The sequence below is a fragment of the Biomphalaria glabrata genome, chromosome 9, assembly GCF_947242115.1.
Source record: "Biomphalaria glabrata chromosome 9, xgBioGlab47.1, whole genome shotgun sequence".
Lineage (NCBI taxonomy): Eukaryota > Metazoa > Mollusca > Gastropoda > Planorbidae > Biomphalaria > Biomphalaria glabrata.
Window position 1 is genome coordinate 34,744,827 of NC_074719.1, and position 23,779 is coordinate 34,768,605.

General features: G+C 34.2%; 1 protein-coding gene across 2 annotated transcripts; it reads right to left on the reverse strand.

The window, feature by feature from the left end:
• Window positions 1-536: 536 nt before the first annotated feature.
• Window positions 537-22,933, reverse strand: LOC106074986 (adipokinetic hormone/corazonin-related peptide receptor variant I-like). Of its 2 annotated transcripts, XM_056040025.1 has the most exons (10): window positions 22,843-22,933; window positions 21,973-22,044; window positions 21,067-21,537; window positions 14,753-14,930; window positions 13,006-13,182; window positions 7,572-7,647; window positions 6,419-6,547; window positions 4,345-4,408; window positions 1,144-1,232; window positions 537-1,035 (listed from the first exon to the last, which is right to left on the reverse strand). In XM_056040025.1, exons 3-10 carry the CDS (start codon window positions 21,519-21,521, stop codon window positions 956-958), a joined length of 1,248 nt encoding a protein of 415 aa, XP_055896000.1. In that variant the 5' UTR covers window positions 21,522-21,537; window positions 21,973-22,044; window positions 22,843-22,933; the 3' UTR covers window positions 537-955. The 2 variants fall into 2 exon arrangements, with proteins under 2 accessions (XP_055896000.1, XP_055896001.1); XM_056040026.1 differs by lacking the exons at window positions 21,067-21,537; window positions 21,973-22,044; window positions 22,843-22,933 and adding an exon at window positions 15,866-15,995.
• Window positions 22,934-23,779: the final 846 nt, after the last annotated feature.

Here is a 23,779-nt window from a genome sequence, read left to right on the forward strand (position 1 = left end):
CTCTACTACAAACTTGGTCCGCTTAATTTCTTCTCCCACTTCCAAATTTTTGTTTGTTTAAAGCTTTGAATTATATTCTGTAACAAAACAAAGTTAGAAACATGCATATTGAACAAAATGTACCACCGACAAATGAGTTTTTTTTTTTTAAATAGTAATTTTCGAATAATTTTATTAAGCTGTAGACCTCATGAGAATGCGTTTCTGCAGTGAAGAATGCAATAAAACGTTTTGTGGCGCCCCGAAACCCTTTGGGGGAGCTTGCAGCTCTCCCACAAGCCGTTTAGCTGTCAAAAGAAAGGCCTCAACATGGCTGGGTTTTTTTTTCGCCGAAGGTTGAGAAACACTGCTTTTTTAAATTCTCAAATATATATATATATATATATATATATATATATATATATATATATATATATATATATATGAGCGTTAAGGTTAGGGTTCGAAAAAAAATAACGTTCTAATACTGTCAGACACCATTAAAGTGGTTTACAGTTTTATATTGTTATATGAAGACATAAAAGAAGGACACTTCATTCCAATAAAATTACATAAAAACAATTTTTATTATTTATCGTATAAAGTTTCACATCATTAAAATTATGAAAATTTAACTCTGTACAGTCAAATGTCTAAGTCACTTATCTACAAAAGGCTTCTTTTTTATAAAACAGATACATAAGATAATTCTACACTAAAAAAAATATAGGGCTATATTATAATTTGAAAAAAAAAAACCTTTATAAACATTATGCAAAGTAAAAAAAAAAGAAGATAAAAGGGGGTAGGCTTATACTGCCAATGTTCTCAGGCATAAATATCTACACATTTCTTCTGTGGAGAGGTGTTAGTGTGCTTTGAAGTCTCTCTTCACTAGAGCGCTATTTTCATTACTGCCTCTACGTTAGTGACTTTTTAGTGTAGCTTCAAAAGCAGAACGTTTTTTTACTGGTGTTTATATGGAACCACAAAACTTTTGAATAAGTTCATATTTCCATGTGCTGAACCTTTTTCTAAATGTTGTTGTGAACATACCTAGAAAGTAAAAAGTGTTATCAGCTTTACAAAAAATTTAGTATATTTATAATAATACTAAAATATTAAAAAGTGACATCTAAATAATTATAGAATTACAATGCCTACCATAAATGATTGGATCAAAGCAAGAGTTGGAGACTGCAAAGATAAACAAAATTCTCTGTGTCCGAGTGTCCAACTGTTTCTCTGTGTCTCTGTAGAAATAGTAGTAATCAAATAGTTTAGATTTAGTGGTAACAGATTCGTTTGGGACATGGTGCAATCATTTTTAGATAGATTATTATTTATAAAGTGCAGATTTTGGATGTAATCCTATAGTTAAGACTTGTTATACTATAGTTACGTAAATAAAGTTCCACTTTTAGACCTTGCAATCTATAAGGCAGTTAATGGGTCGCGTGTTTCTTTGGCCAATAGTTAATGCCCTAGAACTTTGTAGCATCTCACACAGGCTAACTTTCATTCCAAGTCTAGTCTTTAACAGTGCACGAGCTAGAATGCCATTTCTGCATTTCCTTGGATGGCTTTGTGATTTTGTTTCCCTGATTTGTATTGTTTATATAGCCAGAAAATTACTTCCTTTTCGATTTGGAATTTCAATCAAGGGGCACATGTATCGAACCGCCTAAAAAAACTTTTTAGCCTGTGATTTATTCATATATCAATGAACTTGAACAACCCGCTCGCTTTCTCTTTCCATCTCTTTTTCTTTCCATCTCTTTCTTTTTCCATCTCTTTTTCTTTCCATCTCTTTTTCTTTCCATCTCTTTTTCTTTCCATCTCTTTCTCTTTCCATCTCTTTTTCTTTCCATCTCTCTTTCCATCTCTTTCTCTTTCCATCTCTTTTTCTTTCCATCTCTCTTTCCATCACTTTCTCTTTCCATCTCTTTTTCTTTCCATCTCTTTCTCTTTCCATCTCTTTTTCTTTCCATCTCTTTCTCTTTCCATCTTTTTCTCTTTCCATCTCTTTCTCTTTCCATCTCTTTCTATTTCCATCTCTTTTTCTTTCCATCTCTTTCTCTTTCCATCTCTTTTTCTTTCCATCTCTTTCTCTTTCCATCTCTTTCTATTTCCATCTCTTTTTCTTTCCATCTCTTTTTATTTCCATCTCTTTCTATTTCCATCTCTTTCTCTTTCCATCTCTTTTTCTTTCCATCTCTTTCTATTTCCATCTCTTTCTATTTCCATCTCTATTTATTTCCATCTCTATTTATTTCCATCTCATTTTTATTTTCTTCTCTTTCTCGTTCCATCTCTTTTTCTTTACATCTCTTTTTCTTTACATCTCTTTCCCTTTTCATCTCTTTTTCTTTACATCTCTTTCTCTTTTCATATCTTTTTCTTTCCATATTCATAGTCGATAACAGTATAAGACTCAATCTAAAAATTAACAAATTACTTAATCATTTAGTACTAATTAATTATTTGTGTTTTATATTGCAGAACGGGAGATAAACCCCTAAATTTTTTTTCGATAAAGGGCAATACTTAGCGCTTCCTTCCCTTTGATAAGCTTTGTTTAAAAAAAAGTTTTCTGTTTTCTATTGCTTTGTTTGTTGTTTTTTTTTTAATTACTGCTTGGGTTACTTTTTAATATCCGAAAATAAACTCGTGTATATCATCTAACCAATACTTTAAAAGAAATATGTATTTAATTACTAGTTTTGCAAATACACAAAAGGTACATTGAATGTGTTTATTAGTGTTTCAATTGTATCTTCTACAATATTGGTACTCACCACTCCAATCACATTATTTTCCCATTTTACGAGGACGATAAAATACGAACATTAAACCTATTCTAAACTTAATCCTTGTGGCCTGAGCAACGCCTCTCAGCCTCAAAGTGGCGCTTGGGTGGAAACGGTCGTTAGAGGAGACGATTAGGCCAATAGAGCAGCAAAACTGATTGTTCGTTGGGACATTGCACTGGTGGGGATGGAAGAAGACCCTTACAATCATGTCACTATCGAAACACACTGTGTATTAAAAGACCGTTTTCATGGCTGTTGTGGTATAGAGAACGAATATTGGGGGAGACTCCATCATGTGCTCGGCCATTGGCCTCACTTTTACTCCGAGTGCGCCAGGGATAAGAGCCATCAGTAATTGGAATGTAATAATTGACATCTACTTGGATGTTTCTCAGACAGAAGTTTGTTCAGACAGGCAGATAGAGGCAAGATTCCATAGGCCTAGAGTTCTAAGATTCATACAATCAACTCTTAGGATCATGAGAAAGAAGAAAATAAGAAGACTAGGTCAACTAAGAACCATTTTCAAGATCGTGAACGCAGCTGTTAGATTTACACAAAAAAGGGTGTGTTTTTTCGCAATTTCTACTAACTATGAATTTGAAAGCCGAATTTTAAATTTCCAAGTACACAAGAATAATTCCTTCCTTCCACTAAAACACTTGAATTAACACTTTTTGGTGCGTAACTTTCAATCGTCCTATTTCGTTATTAATGTATATTTCTTCACAGATCTAGATCTTTAAAACAATTCTCCTTTAGATCTAGATACTTTTCAGAGTGTATGTGACGGATTATCCTTAGAATAGTGTGATTTTCTAAAGCGTTTTTACATTTGTATAAAAAATGTGTGTTTGTGTGGAGAAAAATACTAATACTACAATTAAAAATTAAAAGACTCTAATTAATGATATGTAGAATCCTTTTAAATACGACTAGAACTAGATGTAAAAGTAAAATTAAAAGTCTTACAAATTGTCACAGTAAATGTAAAGGCTTATTAAAGAATTGAGAGCATGGGTGTGTTATTTATTTCTTGTTATTTTTATTTAGAGTCAATACAGCTTGTAAAGAGGAATTATTCTAAATAAGTTTCCTCTTTAGCTCTACATCCAAGACTGACAAAATAAAAATAAATATGTAAAGAGTAAACTAAGTTGTGAAGAATTATGTTTCTTCTTTCCATCTGTTCAGCGGGGAAAAAAACTGTGTGCAGGAAGATGGAAGGCTACAGCTGATGGGCCTAAGAACTAAGAAGTGTTTGTGTATACTCTATAAATAGGCGTTGTGGGCCCTTTGCTTGTAGGGTGACAAAGACAAAGTAAATATGACATAGAATTTGAAGACTAACAAAATGTGCCTTGGTGGGGCAGCGTTATAATGCTGGCCGTTTTTTTTTTTAAGGATTTAAGGGTGTTGCAGCCAAAATAAACATATGTACGATTTTTTAAAATCGTAGCGTAGCACATGTATCAGCTAGTTTGAATATTTTAGAAAACAAAAATGAAGCATTGCTTATTACACTTGTATAAGACAGAAAACATAGACTCACTTTGTCATCCAATGATATAGAATAACAGAGAAGTATGGCGCCCAGCAAATAAGAAACGCTGCAACTGAAATGTATTTTATTAGTAAATATTTAAATAACATTAAATGAATATAAATGTATAGTGGAACTTATTGATTAGTATTTATTTTGTTCCTGAACTGTGACTACTGTATTTAACTAGATATGTGAACGATGTGAAGATTGAAAGATCACATCACAAACCAAGAGATAAGAATACAGGGTTACTGCTGCGGTTAGACCCCATGATGACCTGCTCACTATAGTAATAAAACGTAAGGTAAACACCTAGGGTCATATGACAAAGTCTTCGGGGTTCGCAAAGACCTTCCTTCAGGAAACAGTACCAGGAAAAAGAAGAGACAGAGAAAGAGATGGGAAGACAACATAAAAAATGGACTAGCCTACCATTGAAAGAGGTTCTAACTAAGGCAAAAGACAGAGAGGAATAAAGAAAGACGGTCGACAAATATTGCGTAGTGCCCAACGGTTCAACAGATTTAGGGATAAGTACAGATTGTAAAGGGACAATAAGAACATATGTTTGAGTTAGACGGAGATAATGATACATCTGGTAAAATGTAAATGTAATATTGATATTGAGATTAGGATGGCTGGCTGTCCATGGGTATGCACTCTGTTTGGACAGTCGTTAGATATTCTCTATGGTTCCGGGTTCCAGCCACCATACTGGGCTAGGATGTAATTATTTTTAAATCTGAGGAAGCCTTTAAAATGTGTAAAACAAATAATGAAAACAATAACGCTATTATATTATATATTGAAATAACGCATTTCAGATAATTAATTAGTGACATGGACAACTAATTGCTTATAAGAAACATTGCGAAGAAAACCGTATCATTCTCAGATGCTTCATGAACGCGTAATAATAATAATAAGAAGAAATATATTGTAAAAATATGTACCATAATCTGCATGTGTAAAATAGGGCTATGCAGTCATACCATAATCTGTATGTGTAGAATAGAGCTATACAGTCATACCATAATCTGCATGTGTAGAATAGAGCTATACAGTCATACCATAATCTGCATGTGTAGAATAGAGCTATACAGTCATACCGTAATCTGTATGTGTAGAATAGAGCTATACAGTCATACCATAATCTGCATGTGTAGAATAGAGCTATACAGTCATACCATAATCTGCATGTGTAGAATAGAGCTATACAGTCATACCATAATCTGCATGTGTAGAATAGAGCTATACAGTCATACCGTAATCTGCATGTGTAGAATAGAGCTATGCAGTCATACCGTAATCTGTATGTGTAGAATAGAGCTATACAGTCATATCGTAATTTGTATGTGTAGAATAGAGCTATACAGTCATACTGTAATCTATTATCTTAGTGCAAGCTGAAACTTTTTGAAAAACCTTCATATTTGATCATGGACAAAAGTCGAAGAAGTTCAGCAATGAAGCCATTGCTCTAAGCTGTGAAATAATTCAAGCAGCCAGTGATGTAACTAGAAAAAAAAAGAAACCTACTTGAAAGATGTTTCCATTGTCAGTCGAGCTTCTTTTCTACCAAAGTTTGTAGAAGCAAAAGTTATCTCTTTTTTTACGGCACATTTAAATTGGCTTGTCTTATCAACAAAACTGTTGTAAATGTGGACATAATGCTATTGAGCCAGTGGAGTATTTAAAACTTAACCATCATTTGGGGGTACAAGAGCTTGGCCTCTTTGGGGGCCCTGTATTTTACGTAATATTTTATATTTTATGTAAAAAAAAAACTCATTTGCCCCACCCCATGTGGAAGCGTGGGTGCATTTTCAAATTCTCCCCCCTTACCAAGCCTAGCTACGCCAATTAACTAAAGTTAAATAATGTTTCGCCTCAATAGAGTCTTAGTTGTTGTTGTTTTTATATCACTTATTTCCAGCAAGATCAATAATGTGTTCTGGACCAATATCTTTTTTTTTATTTGGAATGTATGAGGAGGGGAACGCTTCTTATACAATGACCTTTAAGAAATATGAGAAATACATAAGCAAGTTGCTTTTTTAAGAAGTCAAACTATTCTAACCAATGCAAGAGGTCAGCTTGAGAGCAGTCATCTTGGCTTTTGATAATGTTTGGGTGGTAGAGCATCTGATGACGGCTCCAATGTTGGTTTCTTCTTGGTGCAGAAGTGTCATAGTTGGAGTTAAACTACCTATGGAGAAATATAACTTCAAGTAACTTAAACAACAATAGTACTAAAAGCTATTCTAAAATGTATCAATGATGTAGTAGACATAATAATAAATAACTAGATAGATAGATAGATAGATAGATAGATAGATAGATAGATAGACAGATAGATAGATAGATAGATAGATAGATAGATAGATAGATAGATAGATAGAAATAGATAGATAGATAGATAGATAGATAGATAGATAGATAGATAGATAGATAGATAGAAATAGATAGATAGATAGATAGATAGATAGATAGATAGATAGATAGACAGATAGATAGATAGATAGATAGATAGATAGATAGATAGATAGATAGAAATAGATAGATAGATAGATAGATAGATAGATAGATAGAAATAGATAGATAGATAGATAGATAGATAGATAGATAGATATAGATAGATAGATAGATAGGTAGATAGATAGATAGATAGATAGATAGATAGATAGATAGATAGATAGATAGATAAATAGATAGATAGATAGATAGATAGATGTAACTTTTTCATCTCGATTATTACGTGTGCAACACATAATTAGACTTATTAGAACATTTATTAAAATGTATTGCAGGTCACATTTTCGTCAAAAAAAAATGAAACTTCCAAATACGAGTTTAATGAATAAAAATGATTTTAAGTTAAGAAATATTAGTCCACTTTCTAATTACAACTTAATTTAAAATTATTAGTTCAACCCTTTTTGGCTCCGACGTATTACATCTGGACTTATAAGGACATCATATCTCAAACAGCTTAGGGCCTTATAAGGTTTTAATTCAATTTTGCTAATAAGCCAAGATGATTAAACAAATAAATGTGTAAAGTGTAAGGGCCCTCTTCCAGACCTTTGAAATGGCACACCTACTGAATTTTTGTTTTGCTACCCTAAATGGCCTGATTTTGTCTTCTTACTACCTGGTTCCACCCAGGCTCCAGGTTATGGCTGTGTAGCGTAGCAGACGAAGTCCCTTACGATACAAGGGAGATAACTTACTTGAACTTTTCTTCCTCCAAAACTTTCTTTTTGATAATGATGTCCCTTTCACGTGTTTATTTTGTTGTCTAGACAGCTATAGAAAGAGAAAAAAAAAAGTCAACTTTCAAAAAAAACTTCCTGCTAATTAATTAACATTGAGGTTACAGTCATTTTGACAGTGCCAGAGAAATAGTTTCAGCTCGTGTCATAAACAATGCTACTAATAATTTTCATTGTAATATGGATAGGACATGTATACTTATTATGTGTCTCGGACAGAGCTGTTTTAAGTATACAAAATTATGTTAGGTTCCAATCCAATGATAGAATGGCAAGACGTATGTAGTAATAGTTATGTCTCCACCTGATCTAGTATAGGGACTACATAATGCTCTACTATAAATTGCACCTTCAAAATGTTCCCATATCTTTCCAGTTTAATATATATTCTAAATGTACAAACCAAAGACAGCTATGTCACACTGTAGTTGTAAAATCTGACTGAAAGTCTTATTAACATTTGGAGACATTTAAAGGGCTCTTTTCTGTGTACTTATCAATTCCACTAATACTTTATATATATATATATATATATATATATATATATATATATATATATATATATATAATTTTTTTTAAAATTAGTGACAGACATAATACACAGCACAGTATTAAACTATATCAAACGAAATATATAATTAAGCTTAACGTGGAGTCCAAAAGTTAAGTTAATTGGCTTCCTTCAGTCGTAGAATAACTTTGGTTCATTTCGTAGAACACTTGTTCATTGTAACTGTGCAGCCCTATACTCGAAAGACATTCCTATCGAAGTTTAAAGCTTTCTTGGTCACCTTCTCTCTCCACATAATCAACATCAATGTCCACTGCTTGTATGTTCCATTTGATTACAGGATACAATAACATTCGGAGTTGGGGACAAACAGTTGTTTTTTTTGAGCCAATCGCGAACGTTAGGTAGGAGTGCAGTCTTTCACTTAACTAGACCGCCCTAGCTGTGACCTACATATTTTGCTACATCCAAAGCAGACATAAACGTGTTCTGCCAATACTGTTTAGTTTCTCTTTTCACTGTCTAACTTATGACCTCTTCAGTTTAGTGCCATTATTTGTCATCTGAACAGACCGCAAAAACAACAGCTGATAGATTACTGGAATGTGTGGATTATGTAATAAATCGCTTGGCCTGTTGTGTTAATGTGCTTTGGTTCATATTAATTCGTATTCAACCCCCTATGGGTCTATTACTAAGTAAAAAATCCATGTTAAATGTAAGGATGTTGTATTTTTAGCACACCAAATATGATATAGAAATTAGATTTCAAAAACTGATTACATACATTGGTTACATACATTGATTACATACACTGATTGCATACACTGATTACTTACAATGATTATATACGTTGATTCCATACATTGATTACAAATATTGATTACCAATATTGATTGCATACATAGATTACAAATATTGATTGCATACGTTGATTACAAATATTGATTGCATACGTTGATTACTAACATTGATTAAAAACATGATTGCAAACATTGATTACTAACATTGATTACATACAATGACTACAGACATTGATTGCATACATTGATTGCATACATTGATTGCATACAATGATTACTTGCATTAGTTACTTACAGTAATTACACCCTGTGGGTCATGTCTGACCCATGACGCGGTGTTATTTAGCCTTTCAAAACATCTGTCTACATTGCATTTTAAACCTAAAAGGGGAGACGGTATCGTAGGCCTCAAAAAGATTTCTTTAGGGCATGTGACCAGGGAAATGCATGTCAGAACTTTAAAAGACCCTTATGCTTGAAAACTTTGGGCCTGACACGACTGAATCGAATCAGATCGGGACAAATCAGATAGGATTTAATTGGATCGAATCTGATGTGATCATCATTGGAAAAAATAATAATTCCAGTATAATAGTCTAATCTGAGACATGTGCGTTATTAGAGAGACATTGCATCGAATGTTCCAGTTTTCCAGTTTCCAATATTTTTCAATTTTGACAAGTTTTTTTTCCATGCACCTCTTGCCCATGAAGAGAATGTAAGGTAAAGCCTGAGGAAGAGATCGAACAATGAGTTGACAAGTACAAGATAGGAGAGTGGGCCTGCAAAGCATCCACACAATCCTGATGCAGTCCCAGCCGTACAAATATGCAGAAAGGAAGACCGCCGCATCCCTAAACGACTCCTGTACATGGGCGGGATTTTTTGCAGGGGGGTGCAAGTCGCCACTCATGGCTTAAAGTCGTAATTGTAACTTTTTTATGACAAAGAATATTAAAGAAAAGAAATATTGCACTACGCCACCCATACCTTTGTGATATTAAGTTCACAGTAAAAACTTGGTCCATGAAATAAAAGCAAAACAAAAAAATAACACTTGAACAAACTATGTACTGTACACTTTTGGTCAGTTGATCTGTGCGATCCGTGCATCACGACGGTTGATCAAACAAAAAATGCAAACGCTGCCAAAACTGTCAATAACTTTACTACTGAATTGCTTCTGGTCGCGATGGACAAGCCGGCGATGAACGCTTATCTGCAGTGCTGATATTCTTCATAATGTTGCAGCTCTTGCATCATTTTAGGATGTAGACAAAACAAGTTGAACTGGACATTATTATTGCTTGAAAAGCGAAACGTGAAAGAAGACACTAACTAACCAAGTGACTTCATGTAAAGCCGTGTTTTGTAATAATTCCCGAAATCCAAACATATTTTTTTCGTCTCCGTGTGTCTATCGACTACGAATTCTCGGTAGCACTAACTCAGTACCACGTTTGCCTGCCAGCAGTCTCGCCATCCTCAGATGCCATCCTTGAAGTGTTCCTCAACATGGCCGAGTTGGTATTTATGTCATTAATGTGACTGCTGATGTACTGTTAAGCGGCCAAAGATGGACAGACTGCAACATCACGGAAACTGATTCATGAAGAAATGAATAATTTACAATTAAAAGACAAATTAGATACACATGAGAAGCAGGCACAGATTACGCATATGCAGTTTGTCTGGTTTCACTCACAGCCGTTATTTTAAAATACGCCAAACAGTCAAAGATCTTCTCCAAAGTTGCGACTTCAAGCGCGAAATAAATTCGTATTTCTCAGTTGATTGTCTTACAGAAAAGAGGTAAATTTAACATAAACGCTCTTTCTTGAGACTGCTATAAAAGAAATAGATACTCATCTGGATGACACCAACAGCATTGAAATTACATTTAGGTCAATAATAACAAATTTAAGTCTGTGGGACTCGCATCGGACAATATCTGCTTTAGGATATTTTTCACGAATCCTAGCCTGAACACATTTTTTAAATGCTACCCATCACGGGGCAGCCATCGTAGCCTTGGCCGAGCAGTTTGTCCATGTAAAAAAATGTACATAATGTATTCGCTGACAATGAAGTTGGACACAGGCAGTGCGTCCCTCTAAACAACAATGGCAAAACCAATACATTCTTATCGAGTACAATCGCCATCAACAAATTCATCGCTCAAACAGGTCTGTTCAGTGCATGAGATATCTGCATTTTATTAACAAAATACCAAGAAAACGAAGTTAATTCACTTTACTGCTGCTGGTATATTTTGGTTTCTTGCTTCTGCCAGTGTTCCGTCGATTCAAATCAACGTTTTGACTCGGGAGGTATTGGAAGAACTTTTTTTTATATCTCTTTATCACAAACTGGTAGACGTGTTTACCCTGGTATTTTATTTAATTGAGCGTTAACAATGACAGCAACTACGCAAGACGTACACACATGTACCAAGATAAATTCACTCCTCAATACTGTTCAAAGAAACTTTCACATATATCAAATCGAATGACAGCTGGCAAGGTTTTTTTATTCTAAGTCAAAAAAAAATACTTTTATAATATTCTAGATCTTTACTAAATATAATGATAACTCTTAATTATATGCAAATAAAAAAATTCCTTACAATGTGCTATAGAATATTGAATATTGAATTGCAAGCGTACATAGTTGGACATTAACTACAGATTAGCTTGTTACAATTTATTATAATAATAGCTTTAGCTTCTTACAATTTATTACAATAATAGCTTATTAACTTTTTTTTATTGGAAGCACTACATGTTAAGTTGCTTTAAAGGTGTAAAAAAAACGGGCTAAAAGTTGGTTACTCAGAATTCAGAGGGGTGCACGTGAATTCCTGATAAGCCTAGGCCAGTCTACTACAACTGTACTTCAGTCACCAGTGGAAACACTATTTGTTCAGTTGCTACTTAGATTTTAATTAATCTGATGGCCCCAAAAATGGCTAGAATTTGGCTACTCAGAATCCAGGGGGGTGCTGCCGGCGTCCATGCTCCTGTATGCCCAATTAAGGGAAGGAAAGCGCTCACAAGGTGGACAAAGAAAACGCTTCAGGGACACCCTAAAATCTACTCTGAAAGACTTCAGCATTGACCCAGCATTGACAGCAGCACATGACAGAGCATCATGGCATAGCGCTGTGAAAACGTGTGTACAAATTGCAGAAGACAAGAGAACAGCGCTTACAGCTTCAGATAAAAACAAGCAAGGCCAATAAGACTAGCTCCAGCTGGAATAACCTCTAGTGTGCAGCCGAACATTCCGGCCTCACATAGGTCACACCAGCCACATGACGAGGCACAAAACCCCAGTGCAAAGCCATCAGCCCTCCTGGAAGACAAAAGTGGTTATCATCGAACCACAATGGAGGAAATATAAAGACAAGGACAGATAATACTAAAAGTGGAAGATAAATCACAATATCATAAAGTATGGGAATAGAGGATATGTTTTACACTAAGGTAAGGCGAGTCATTGAACATCTATACTGTTTACACAGTTTATATCAAATCACTCTATCTGTCTCTCTGTCTGTCTGTCTAGTAAAAGTTTGAAACATGTTTTTTTATTCACATTTCCCATTCTAGAATCAAGTTGCGACTCTGCACAATTATTCCTTGAACCTGACAAGACATGAATCAATGAAGAGATATTAATTAATTACTTTATTAATTTTTGGTGATTAAATGATTTGTTTAATATCAAATTAAGGGGACTAAATTCTCATTAATGAGAGATAAGGATGTATATATCGATTTAATCCACTTATTAAGTTTTGACACGTGTTTTTTTCTCCCACTTCCCACTCTCAGATCAAGTTAAAATGTTGCACACAATTAACTACAGTCAATGACAATACACGATAAAATCTTTAAATTAACCAATTAGTTAATCAATAGGTTCTAATTAATTAATCTTGCTTATACAGCATATATATGGCAGTAGTTAGCGGTTATTTCCTTTAGATAAGCTTTGTTTTTAAAAACATTTTTTTGTCGTTTGCTTCTTATTATTATTGTTTTAATGAGGTGGTGGCATTCACTATCAAACCAACCTTCAGTAAAATCAAAGTGTATGCAGTGGCGATGACCACTAGAGGCAGGGCGTACACAGCCACACAGTTGAAGATGTCGTAGGCCAGCTCTTCGCTTTCACTCCGGAAGAAGTTGAACGTAACGCACTGGGAGAACCAGGGAAACAATGGATGCTGTTCCACGTGAAAGATGATGCTCTAAAAGAAGAAATGGTCACGGTTAAGGAAATCGTCAAAAGATGTCAATGTAGAGCATGACATTTCTTGTCATTGTTAAACTTTTACTGTACATGACGATTGCATGTTCAGCTTCACAAACATAGTGAAAAGCCCACACACTTGTACTTCATTGTGTTGTGTCTGCCGTCCGTCCGTTTCTAATGCTCAAATCTGAAAGAACTCGAAAATCTTTTAAAAGTCCGATTTCATGATATTTACATGCTTGCATAGTGTAAAGTAAAAAGGTTACTTTTAGTGTCCAAAAGCTAACCTTTTTAAAGATAAACAAGTAGGCCTTTATATTACGTACAAATAGCGGTTGCTATATTAAATAGCGATGGTTTTAATTTTAATTTATATTTTTATAACATATAAACCAAAAAAATAATAGTAATAATGATAGTTTTAATGGCATTAATACATTTTCACTTAGTAGACTCCCAGTGTTCCGGAAAATAAACTCTTAAAACACCGTATATTTAAAAATCTAGCTGCAAAATTGATTGGGGTGTTTTGTTTAAAATTGGCTAGATATATAGTTTTGAAAAGTTTTTTTTTAAATTATAACTTGATTCTATGTAAATGAGCTTTATTTTAAATATGAGATCACGACTTTTTAATTCAATGAATGCCGTAAAAAACAACAAGGGAAATAACAGAAATTTAAATATTTTATTTTTTCAAGACGAGTTGTTTTCTTGATATCAAACACAAATGTCAAACCATTGAGTCTTCTGAAATAAAGTTACAGTAGAGTGAAACACATAAGTCCATATATGTTGTCTCTAAGGAATATGATCCTAAAAATTAATGCAATCCTCTTCATAACAAGCTATACAACATATTGCAATGTATTTATCTAGACATGGTTTGACTTGTTAGATTATAGGTCCAAACTATAATGTTTTAGGTACTGCGGAAGAAAAAGACATAGTCAATAAAATTGTTCAGGCATTAAATTCTGTCTCCCTTGTCATGCTTATACATTGGAAGCAATTTAAAGAACATCATTAGTCACATGTCTTCCATAACCTTTTAGTGAAAAAAAAATCATTGGATTGTAAATAAGAGATAATACAATTCACCCAGATGCTTAAAGTGCATCCTATAATGTCTAGACATTTAGACTTACAAAGAAATCCTTTTTTTAATGATTTATTTGCCTCCCTTCATATAAATCGACATAAATATTCACTGAACATAAATATATTTTTAGTAATGGAAATTTGTAGTTTATGGAAGCGAAACAGTAAAATATATGTAGTACTCTTTTTCTTCTGTGCAGTCAACATTTTTAACATACGGTTCTTACGCAATTTTGAATGAATTTAACTTTCTGAAATAAAATAGCAGCTGTCAGAATTCAAACACGTGACCATCACAACGACAGTCCAGAGCGCAAATAACAAGTATTGAAATTAGAACTGAGAAAAAAAAACAATTTGATTTTTAATGTCAAAGTAATAGTAATAAATTGATGTAGGATAAAATAAGTAACGTCAAAAAGGTATGTAAACCTTTTAAAACTACGCTTGGTAATTAGGCTTACCTGTGGTAAACTGAAGATGAAACTGAGAAGGTAAGCAATCAGCAAAAGAATTCTGCATCGTCTAAAGGCACCATTCATCATTAAAGGCTGGACAATGGACATGCAGCGGTCAATGGCAATGACCATCGTAATATGGGAAGATAAATAGAAGCCGAAAGCTCGAAACAACATGCAGATCCTGGAATTACGTTAGAAAAAGAGAGAGATATGTTTAAATTATTTTATGTCTGGCGTATGCATTTAGAATTTTAGATCATCCGCATCATTCACATCCGTTTAAACGAAGAGTTGATGCTCATTTATATTAAAACTTTCTTTGAGTGTCAGAAACGCATTTGCAAGATACCAGATAAGTTACAAGGTAGAAAATCAAAGCTAAAAATAGTTACATCCGTACATTGACAAAGAACTTTCTAGAAACTGAAATAATTCTTTACACTCTCTTTCAGATGTTATTCTAATTTCTTTTTCCTGCTGTCTAGGGTTTTGGTTTACATCAGTGTTTCCCAAACTGTGTTCCGCGGAACCCTGGTGATACACAAGGCCTGAACAAGTCTTCCACGAAATACAGGGATAGTTAATTAGTAGGCAACCACGTGAATTAATCTCTCTTAAAAAATAAGCAAAGTGTTCCTCTAAATCCTCAGAATGTGTAAAGTGTTCCGCTAAATACTCAGAATGCGCGAAGTGTTCCGCTAAATACTCAGAATGCGCGATGTGTTACGTTTAGAAAAAGGTTTGGGCAATACTTGTTAACATAATTTTTTACTTTTAATTGGGCTACTAGCTAGCAGCAATAAATTAGAGTTGATACAAAAATCAACTGAAAATTGTTTAGTTTATCGTTTCATTACAAAATATCATCTTCTTAAGGTTTTCTCATTCTTTCTGGACTATCATGTCTCAAATTAGTATATACCTTTTTTTTCTTAGATACTGTATTAAAAGTAGTGAAAAAGTGTATAACTATTGCTAACATTAATCACGACATTTTCCAAATTTGGACATGAACAAAATTGAGTAAGAATAAGATAGGAGATGAAAAGTAAGTCTCTTTGTAAGTCAAACAAATTTAGGCAATAGTCAAATGAAAAAACATTTTGCTCAACTTACATCATTACAAAGTACAGATCGTTTCCCTGTCAAAGGATAGCCGAACTTAAAGGTTCAATTAAGAACAAAGGTCGATTACGTTTAATCTAACAAGCAGGAGTTTTTGAAGGTGATGGCAAGTGGTGAGAAAGTTTCACCTGATCACGTCAAGGACGTAAGAATGTGATAGCAAGTGGTGAGAAAGTTTCACCTGATCAGGTCAAGGACGTATTTTTATTGTTAAAAATACAATATAACAACGTTTTTCATTTGTTTGTTCTACATGAAACAATGAGTCAGTGTCATTACTATAAGATAATCCATAATCGTTTCACCACTAAGAGAAAATAAAAAGTGAAGTTTCCTTTCAGATATTGAGATTTATAAGGTAGATGATATAAATGTCATCTGTTTCTGTGGCTCAGGGCTTACCAGAGTGTCATGTGGCCAGCACTGCGACCGACTGCCTTTACTTTTCCCCAACTAGTATCGGCATCCATTAGAGCTGGGTGGACTAAGAAATCAAAAAAATCACCAGGATTCAAACCCAGGACTATCGGCTTTGAAGTCAAGCGCTTTACAGCTCAACAACCGCACCTCTTTTTCACGACTGAAGGTATCCATTAGAGGTGATGCTGAGTGGATTAAACCTGTTGGCTACTTATACTTTCTTCGCTACACATACTCTCTTTGCTACTTTGTGGCTACATATCCCTCTCTTGGCTACCTATACCTATTCAAAGAGTTGTGTTTGCGGAGACCCAAAAGGCAACACGAAAACTTCTCCCAGATCGTCCCCCCCACCCCGAGACTTGTCCATACAAAAATGACCAATAGCCAGGACCAATCGTTATAGAAGTACGGGTCACTCACTGGCGACGTTTAGAGCGTGACCTCGTTGTCCTATCGTCAGATCTGTGGTGTGACTAACGAGGTATTAGTCTAAACTGACCACAGGTTGTGACGTCACAGGTCAGTAAACAGACCTTCTATAACACTTGGTCTTCCCCTAGCCCAGTGATTATACTATACGGATTTAAGTTGAAAGCATTTAAAGAAAAAAAAATAGTGTTATTGTCTTAAAAGTTTCAAGTCATGTATTTTCTGTATTATCGAAAGTGTCTTTCCTGAGTACATTTTTTGTTAGTGTTTATCGATTTCTAAGAGGAAAAGACGCTATTTTAGATTTTTTCGGTCATATTTTTGTTTACATTTGTTTTGCTAAGTTAAGTACGTTCTGCTATATTAACTACTACATTTACACACAAAAAAAATGTTGTTTTTTTAGAGAAAATATCTATTTAGTATGCATATAAGTTGGTATTAATTTAAAACAACAATTAATAAGTAGTTTGTCATATTGTCGTGTGAACTGCAGTGTTTACCGTTGGCAATAGAACACTGAACTAAAGGAAATTATTTTATTTTTTTTTATTTTTTTTTACGGAAATGTTAAATGTTGTTTTTTTTTTCTTGAGGAATAAGAGATCGTCCCTTTACAAAACAATTAGAGCAAATATTTATTCCTTATAAGACATTAGTTAGGCCAGCTTCATATCTAATTTCACATTCACTTTCCCCTATCCTTTGGTCTTTAAACCGCTGGGCACCACACAAGATCCGTCAACCTTCTTCCTCCATTATTCTCTGTCCTTTCTGAAAATATAGAAATCTGCCTTTTTACCTGCCTAGGTGGACCACTTTGGGACCGATTTTGAAATGTGTCTCCACACAAACTGTCTTTGTAACCTTGTTTTTTTTTACATTTTAAAGTGAATGCCTTTGTACATTTCCCGGGTGAACATCTCCAAAACACATTACTCACTCATATCAAACATACTGTCACACAACATAGTTATCAAGCCATCAATTATTCCAGCAAGTCATCATTTAACACTTCACTACATTTCTAAGTCACGGCTGATTACTTTCAACATACAAACAAACCTACCGATTTTTGGTTTCCGCGATAAAGTTTAATTTGATCTTATAGCAAGCACTAACACACACATTGTGTAATTAAACAGAGAAAACGAACTCTTTACAAACTATAGTACACATGATTGTAATAATTTCAATAGTTATTATTATTATTACTAACTTTCGGTAATAATTAAAAAATAATGTATAGATAATACTATTGCAATCATTCTATCTTTATAGTATTTCATTAAACGTTTAAATATCGTTTGTTTTAATAATTAATACCTAACACTTTTTTAACCATGCATAAATTGTGTTCTAGAAAAAAAAAACATTACAATGAATACATTGATAGACATGTAAGCCATCTTAGAATATTGATAACGTTTAAGGATTATGTACTACTTGTATGGCATATGTACTTAAGGATAATAAATTGTTTGTTCATTGTTATTATTATTATATGAAGTACGAGCTAAAATTCATTCTCTGCGAGTGTCGAATTTCATTTAAGAGAAACAAATTTATTGTAGACCCTTTAACAGTTTTCACTGACAAATTTTCCGTTATGTGTCAGGTCTGCAGCAGTACCGTTCTCTGACAGGCTACGAGACAATTCTTAGGAATGTTGAGGGCCTAAAGGGTATTTGTCAGGTCAGTTGTCATTATCCCCTCGGTTGATATAACAATGGGGTGTATTGTTTTTTTAGATAACTTCCATAAACGCTTAATCTTCAAGCCTAGGTTCACATAATTTCATTGCTTTTCCATTTCTTTTTTTTTATTATATTGTTAGAGGTTGTACGGCGATGTAAGAAATGGTAGCAGGTTTTTTTTTCTGTTTTTTTTTAACAATGAACAGCAGATCAGAGCAACTAAAATCTACCGTTTATCAGTCAAAACAGGCTTATGTAAGTACAATAAGTGATAATTAGACTCGGGTACTTCTTATGGCCAGTGCGAATATATTCTAATTAATCAAATTATGTGTCATACATTTTGCAACTTGGTTATGGTTGGAAGATTCTGATAAAGCTAAACATTCTACCATTATGTGTTAAATTGACTTGCCCACACTATTATTATTATAATTGTTTAAGTTTTGGCTTAACTATATGTTAAAGCAAGACTAAAACACTAGTTCAAAAGACAAATATTGCACTTCACGTAACCATTAATAGTCAGCCATTTATCATCATCATCACCAAACTCCATTTGAGTGAGGGCTTGAGAGGCTTAACACCTGTCTTGCAAAAGCCATGGACAGAAACCCTGCTGTCTTGCGTAGTGCGTACACGTCACTATACAGGTCGAGAATTTTTGGTTTCCCAGACATGTCAAGGCGGAGATCAGCAAGTCTGGGGCAGTCAAACAGAATATGAGGCACGGTTTCCTCTTCTTCCCCGCAGCGGGGGCACCGTGAATCGAATTTTGGCCATAGCCGTGAGAAATATGAGCTAATAGGACTGTGGACTGTCCTACACTGTGCTATAATAGCCTGCTCAGGCCTGGAAAGCCTCCACCACGGGGAAGTGTGGTCAGGGCGCCTCATGCGCTCCCAGACTCCACGGCTTTTTGGGACTTGTCCCAGCACTCAAACCACTTTTCCATTTCTGTTTTTTTTTAATTATAGCCAGGGCATGATGAAAACTTACAGCCTGTTCAGTGGGTAGAATTTGCCCTCCTTGGTGGGCCAAAGAGTCTGCAGTAGTGTTGCCAGCCACACGTGACTCGGTACCCACTGCTTTATTACAAGGGAGACATGGCGCTGCGTTGTGCGACAGTGTCGATATTGGGGGGCATGGTCTGGGGCTTTGCAAAGCCTGTAGTACAGGTTTTGAGTCAGTGACCACAACAATCTGTGTTGCCCTCAAATGTCCCTCGCCGAGTTTAGAGTCAATGGTCGTTTAGGCTTCACAGACTGCCATGGTCTCCGCATCCAAACTGCAAAGACTACCACATGGTCCAAAGATTTGTACTGAGTAAGAGCCAAGAAAGTCGATGTAGGCTCCATACTCTTCCAGTATCCATCAATGCCGACCCATCAGTATATGCCAAAATAGCACTGGGCGTGAAGGCATTAATGGTCTTTAGTGTTAGAATTTGAAGGTCGTTAGTTGAACGACTTAGCTTAGTGGCATTTGTACACAAATGTAGCTAGCTCACTACCTAAAGTAATCTAGGTCAAGACGTGTTTTTTTTTTCGTATTGCTAATTTATCTAATTTTGTAAGAAGAATATTATTTTATTATTGTAGCATGTTATTAATTTTGAATGTTTGGATTGGATTTGGATTTACAGTTGGCGGTCAGCATTGAATTACACAGACGTAGAGTAAGAAGACAAGAACCTCGACATAATGCTATGACTGTATTTCTACTAATACATTTTCTATTCTTCGTCCACTATGCACAGTTTTGTTGTATTTGTTTAACAAGATCAATAGGCCTCTGATCTTAATTTGTGTCCATAACGATACATTCAAGGTCTAGTAAAACATACCTTTAAAATGTTTAGGCTAAATAAAAATATGTATTTACTTAGGATGATGAGAAACAGACATTTTCTTCAGCATAAAATGCCATTTTAGACATTAGACAATATTACAAATAATGAGTAATGGAGATGAGAAATGTCGGCTGGCCTTGGGCTGGATATAAATGTAACACGAGATGAATGCTTTCAAGTCCAAGGAAAAATGTGAACACAAAGTGTATTAATACATTGACTTATCAAACCTTCAAGCTTCTACTTCGACGAGAATTTTTTTTTTTTCGTTACAAGAACTTTCGGTTTGTAGAACTTCATATAAAGGAGAGAAGCTAGATTAAGGGTTCTTAAATCAAGCCTGTTCAGCTTACTAGTTTTCAGCTTTATGTCAAATCTTTTATGTATATTTATTATTGACATAGAATTCAAATTTATATTATGGCTTGTTACATGCTATGTGTTTAAATTATTCATGATTTTCGTTGATTTCTATTTGTGTATTGTTTGAATTTTTAAAGAAGAAATTTGTTGCTTCATTAGCTATACAAAAAAATCCTATATTGGACATTTTGTTTCCTCTTAGATACAAAGTAAAGCGAAAGATTGTATTTCACTATATTGCTCCTTCTGTCTCTGAAGTCTGATACGAAGCTTTGTGTGAATGTGGGTATTGAATAGAATGGATGTTAAAAAAACAACTGGTAAATTAGGACTAGAAAAAAATGTACACTATTAAGAAAGCATTCGTCATAAGCATTTTTACCTGAAAGTATTTATTTATTTTTTGAATGCTAAATCTGTATACTTACCTACAGGCCAAATCTCCTGCTCGCCACGACACAGTGATATGCCAGGAAGTCTCTAGAGGTAGGAATACACAGGCTATGAATAGGTCTGCAACAGAGAGGTGAAGTATACACATATTTACCCTGGAGCGCCTACTGCTCCACAGGGTGGTGAATACCATGGCATTTCCCACCAGGGATACCAGGAACATGCAGGTGTAGGCCACCACTGAGATCACAATGTCTTCATTGAACCTCATGTCCTTGGGGAGATCGACGACCATTGTGGTACATGACACATTCGGGCCATACTGCAGTTCATACTTCAACTCCCAGTCTGGTCTTAGTTCAAACTTTTCTGTATCGTATTCTGACGTATTGGATATAGTTAAAGTCTCAGCACTATGATCCCATTGAGACATGTGTAGATAGAGCGTAGATCCGTTACTTGTGCTGCATTCTCTTTTTAATACCGACATAATGTTTGCTATAGACCTGTCGTAGACATGATGTATAATTAGAGGTGTCACAATAGTTTGCTTATACATTGTCTTATTATAAAATCGTACAAAGTACGAAAATAAGGTAGATATGTCAACCAGAAAAACAGAAAGAAATACATTTTAGAATAATAAAGCTTACATAATTATATTTCAATTCATTATTTTGGATCAGTGATGTAATTAAATTTGTAATAGATATTATTATTAATAAATATGTGCAATATTTTCACCTATTTTTTTTTTTTGGCTAGAGCTATTTCATACTTTTAGCTTTCTTAATTGACTGTGATCTTATCACTTATCTGAACTTGTATCATATTTCTAGACCAGAAAGGAAAAAAATATTATTTTTTTTTGCATACGCTCTTTGAAAGCATTTATAGAAAAGAGAAATTGTATACTTATCTATTGTTTTTTACAAACTTACTTTACAGAGGCGACCACTAAAATGGACTAATTCAGCTAACACCATCACTTCACTCAAGTACTATTTCTTTCCCTTGTTCAAGAAAAAAAAATACGAATAATTAAAAAACTAATTGGTAGTTGTTGTTTTTTTTTTAATCAGGTGAAAGAAATTTCTGCAGCTTTTCAACTTGGGCGTCAGAGAAATAACTGTTACTAATTTTTTACCAGACACACAGAAAAAGTAAAAAAAAAATAATATATTTATAATAAACTAAGTAAGTTAACGTATATTTTCATAATACATAATACAATTCAAAATTAAGTTATTTATAAAGTAAAAAGAATAATTCAAGGAAAATATAATACACTAAAATATGGCTGCCTGGTCGTGCGGTTTACTCGCTGGACTGTCGTTTGGATTTATCGAGGGTCCCGGGTTCAAACCCCGCCCGCTCCCATCCCCCGTCGTACTGCGGGAGGTTTGGACTAGGAAGTAAACTATCCTCAACTCTGAAGGAACATCCGAAAAATGTAAAACATTTTACAAACAAACAAACATTTATTACAATTTTAAAATAAAACATTTTACAAACAAACAAACATTTATTACAATTTTAAATTTATTAATTGAATAAATAATAAAAGCCAGAAATAAAGTGTAAAGAAAAAAACAACAACAATTAGACGGGAAAGCAATTTAATATAGAAAAGAAATCAGTGCATTATAAAAAAAAATAAACAAATAAATTAATAAATAATTAAGCAAGAACTATAACAGAGTGTTTTTTGGGGAGTAAAATAATGTCACGTAGTCAAATTAACAAAACTGTATCAAAACAACTGACCCACACGTAATATAGAACTTTCTGAGAAGTAAAAGAACACCTACCGTCATTTCTCATCCACAATGAACAATGTACAGTGTAGACTCGTAATACTAGGCAGGTGGCGGATATCCCAAGATAGACTGTATTCACGCCTTGGCCATTGTTTCGACATCAGAAAGAGAACACAGCTCTAATCAATAAATATCTTCCACAAATGGTGTATAAACATTATACATATTGTAATAACATTGGCGGAGACACAGATGGGGGTAGCGATAAGTTTTGTAGTTAGACGATGCAAATCACCTTAGGCTGTCGCTAGACGAGCCCTCACCTGTGACAAGACAAGAAAGTCAACTGAAATAGCTTGCGATTGAATATTACTCAGAGAAGACGCGTGGAATGTGGTCAAGTGATTAACTAGATGGTACAAGCGATGTTTTGTCCGGTTCTAGAATGGCAGTAAGGCTTTGTCAGCTTTCATTTAATAAAATGTAATAATAAGCCGAATTTAAACCAAAACAAGAAGTTCACATACTTATTTTACTTTAATAGTCACTGACATACAAATATAGATCTAAATCTATCTCAACCTCTTCGAAAAAAAAAACGATATCTTACTAGTCGATAGTAAATCTAAAAGGCAGATCTGAATGTTTATCGGCGTTTTGTTGGAAAGGTTTTTATCTACTGTTAAGTTAATTTGACAGTGATTTTCTACTTAGTAAACTATACATAAAATGCAAAAGACTAATTTATTTTCTAATACAAAATCTTAATTTTCACTTATTATCCTTATCACAACGCAAATTAGGCCCCGCGCAATCCGATTCGCATAGGGCCCCGCAACCTGTAGGACCGGCCCTGCTTCTTCTATTGATTCACCTCGAATGGTACCGTAACGTTTAATGTTTGTTGTTTAATGAAATGGATGAATCAAATACATTTTTAAAAAAAATTACACATGAATATAGAAACTACCAGGTAAAGTGGACACAC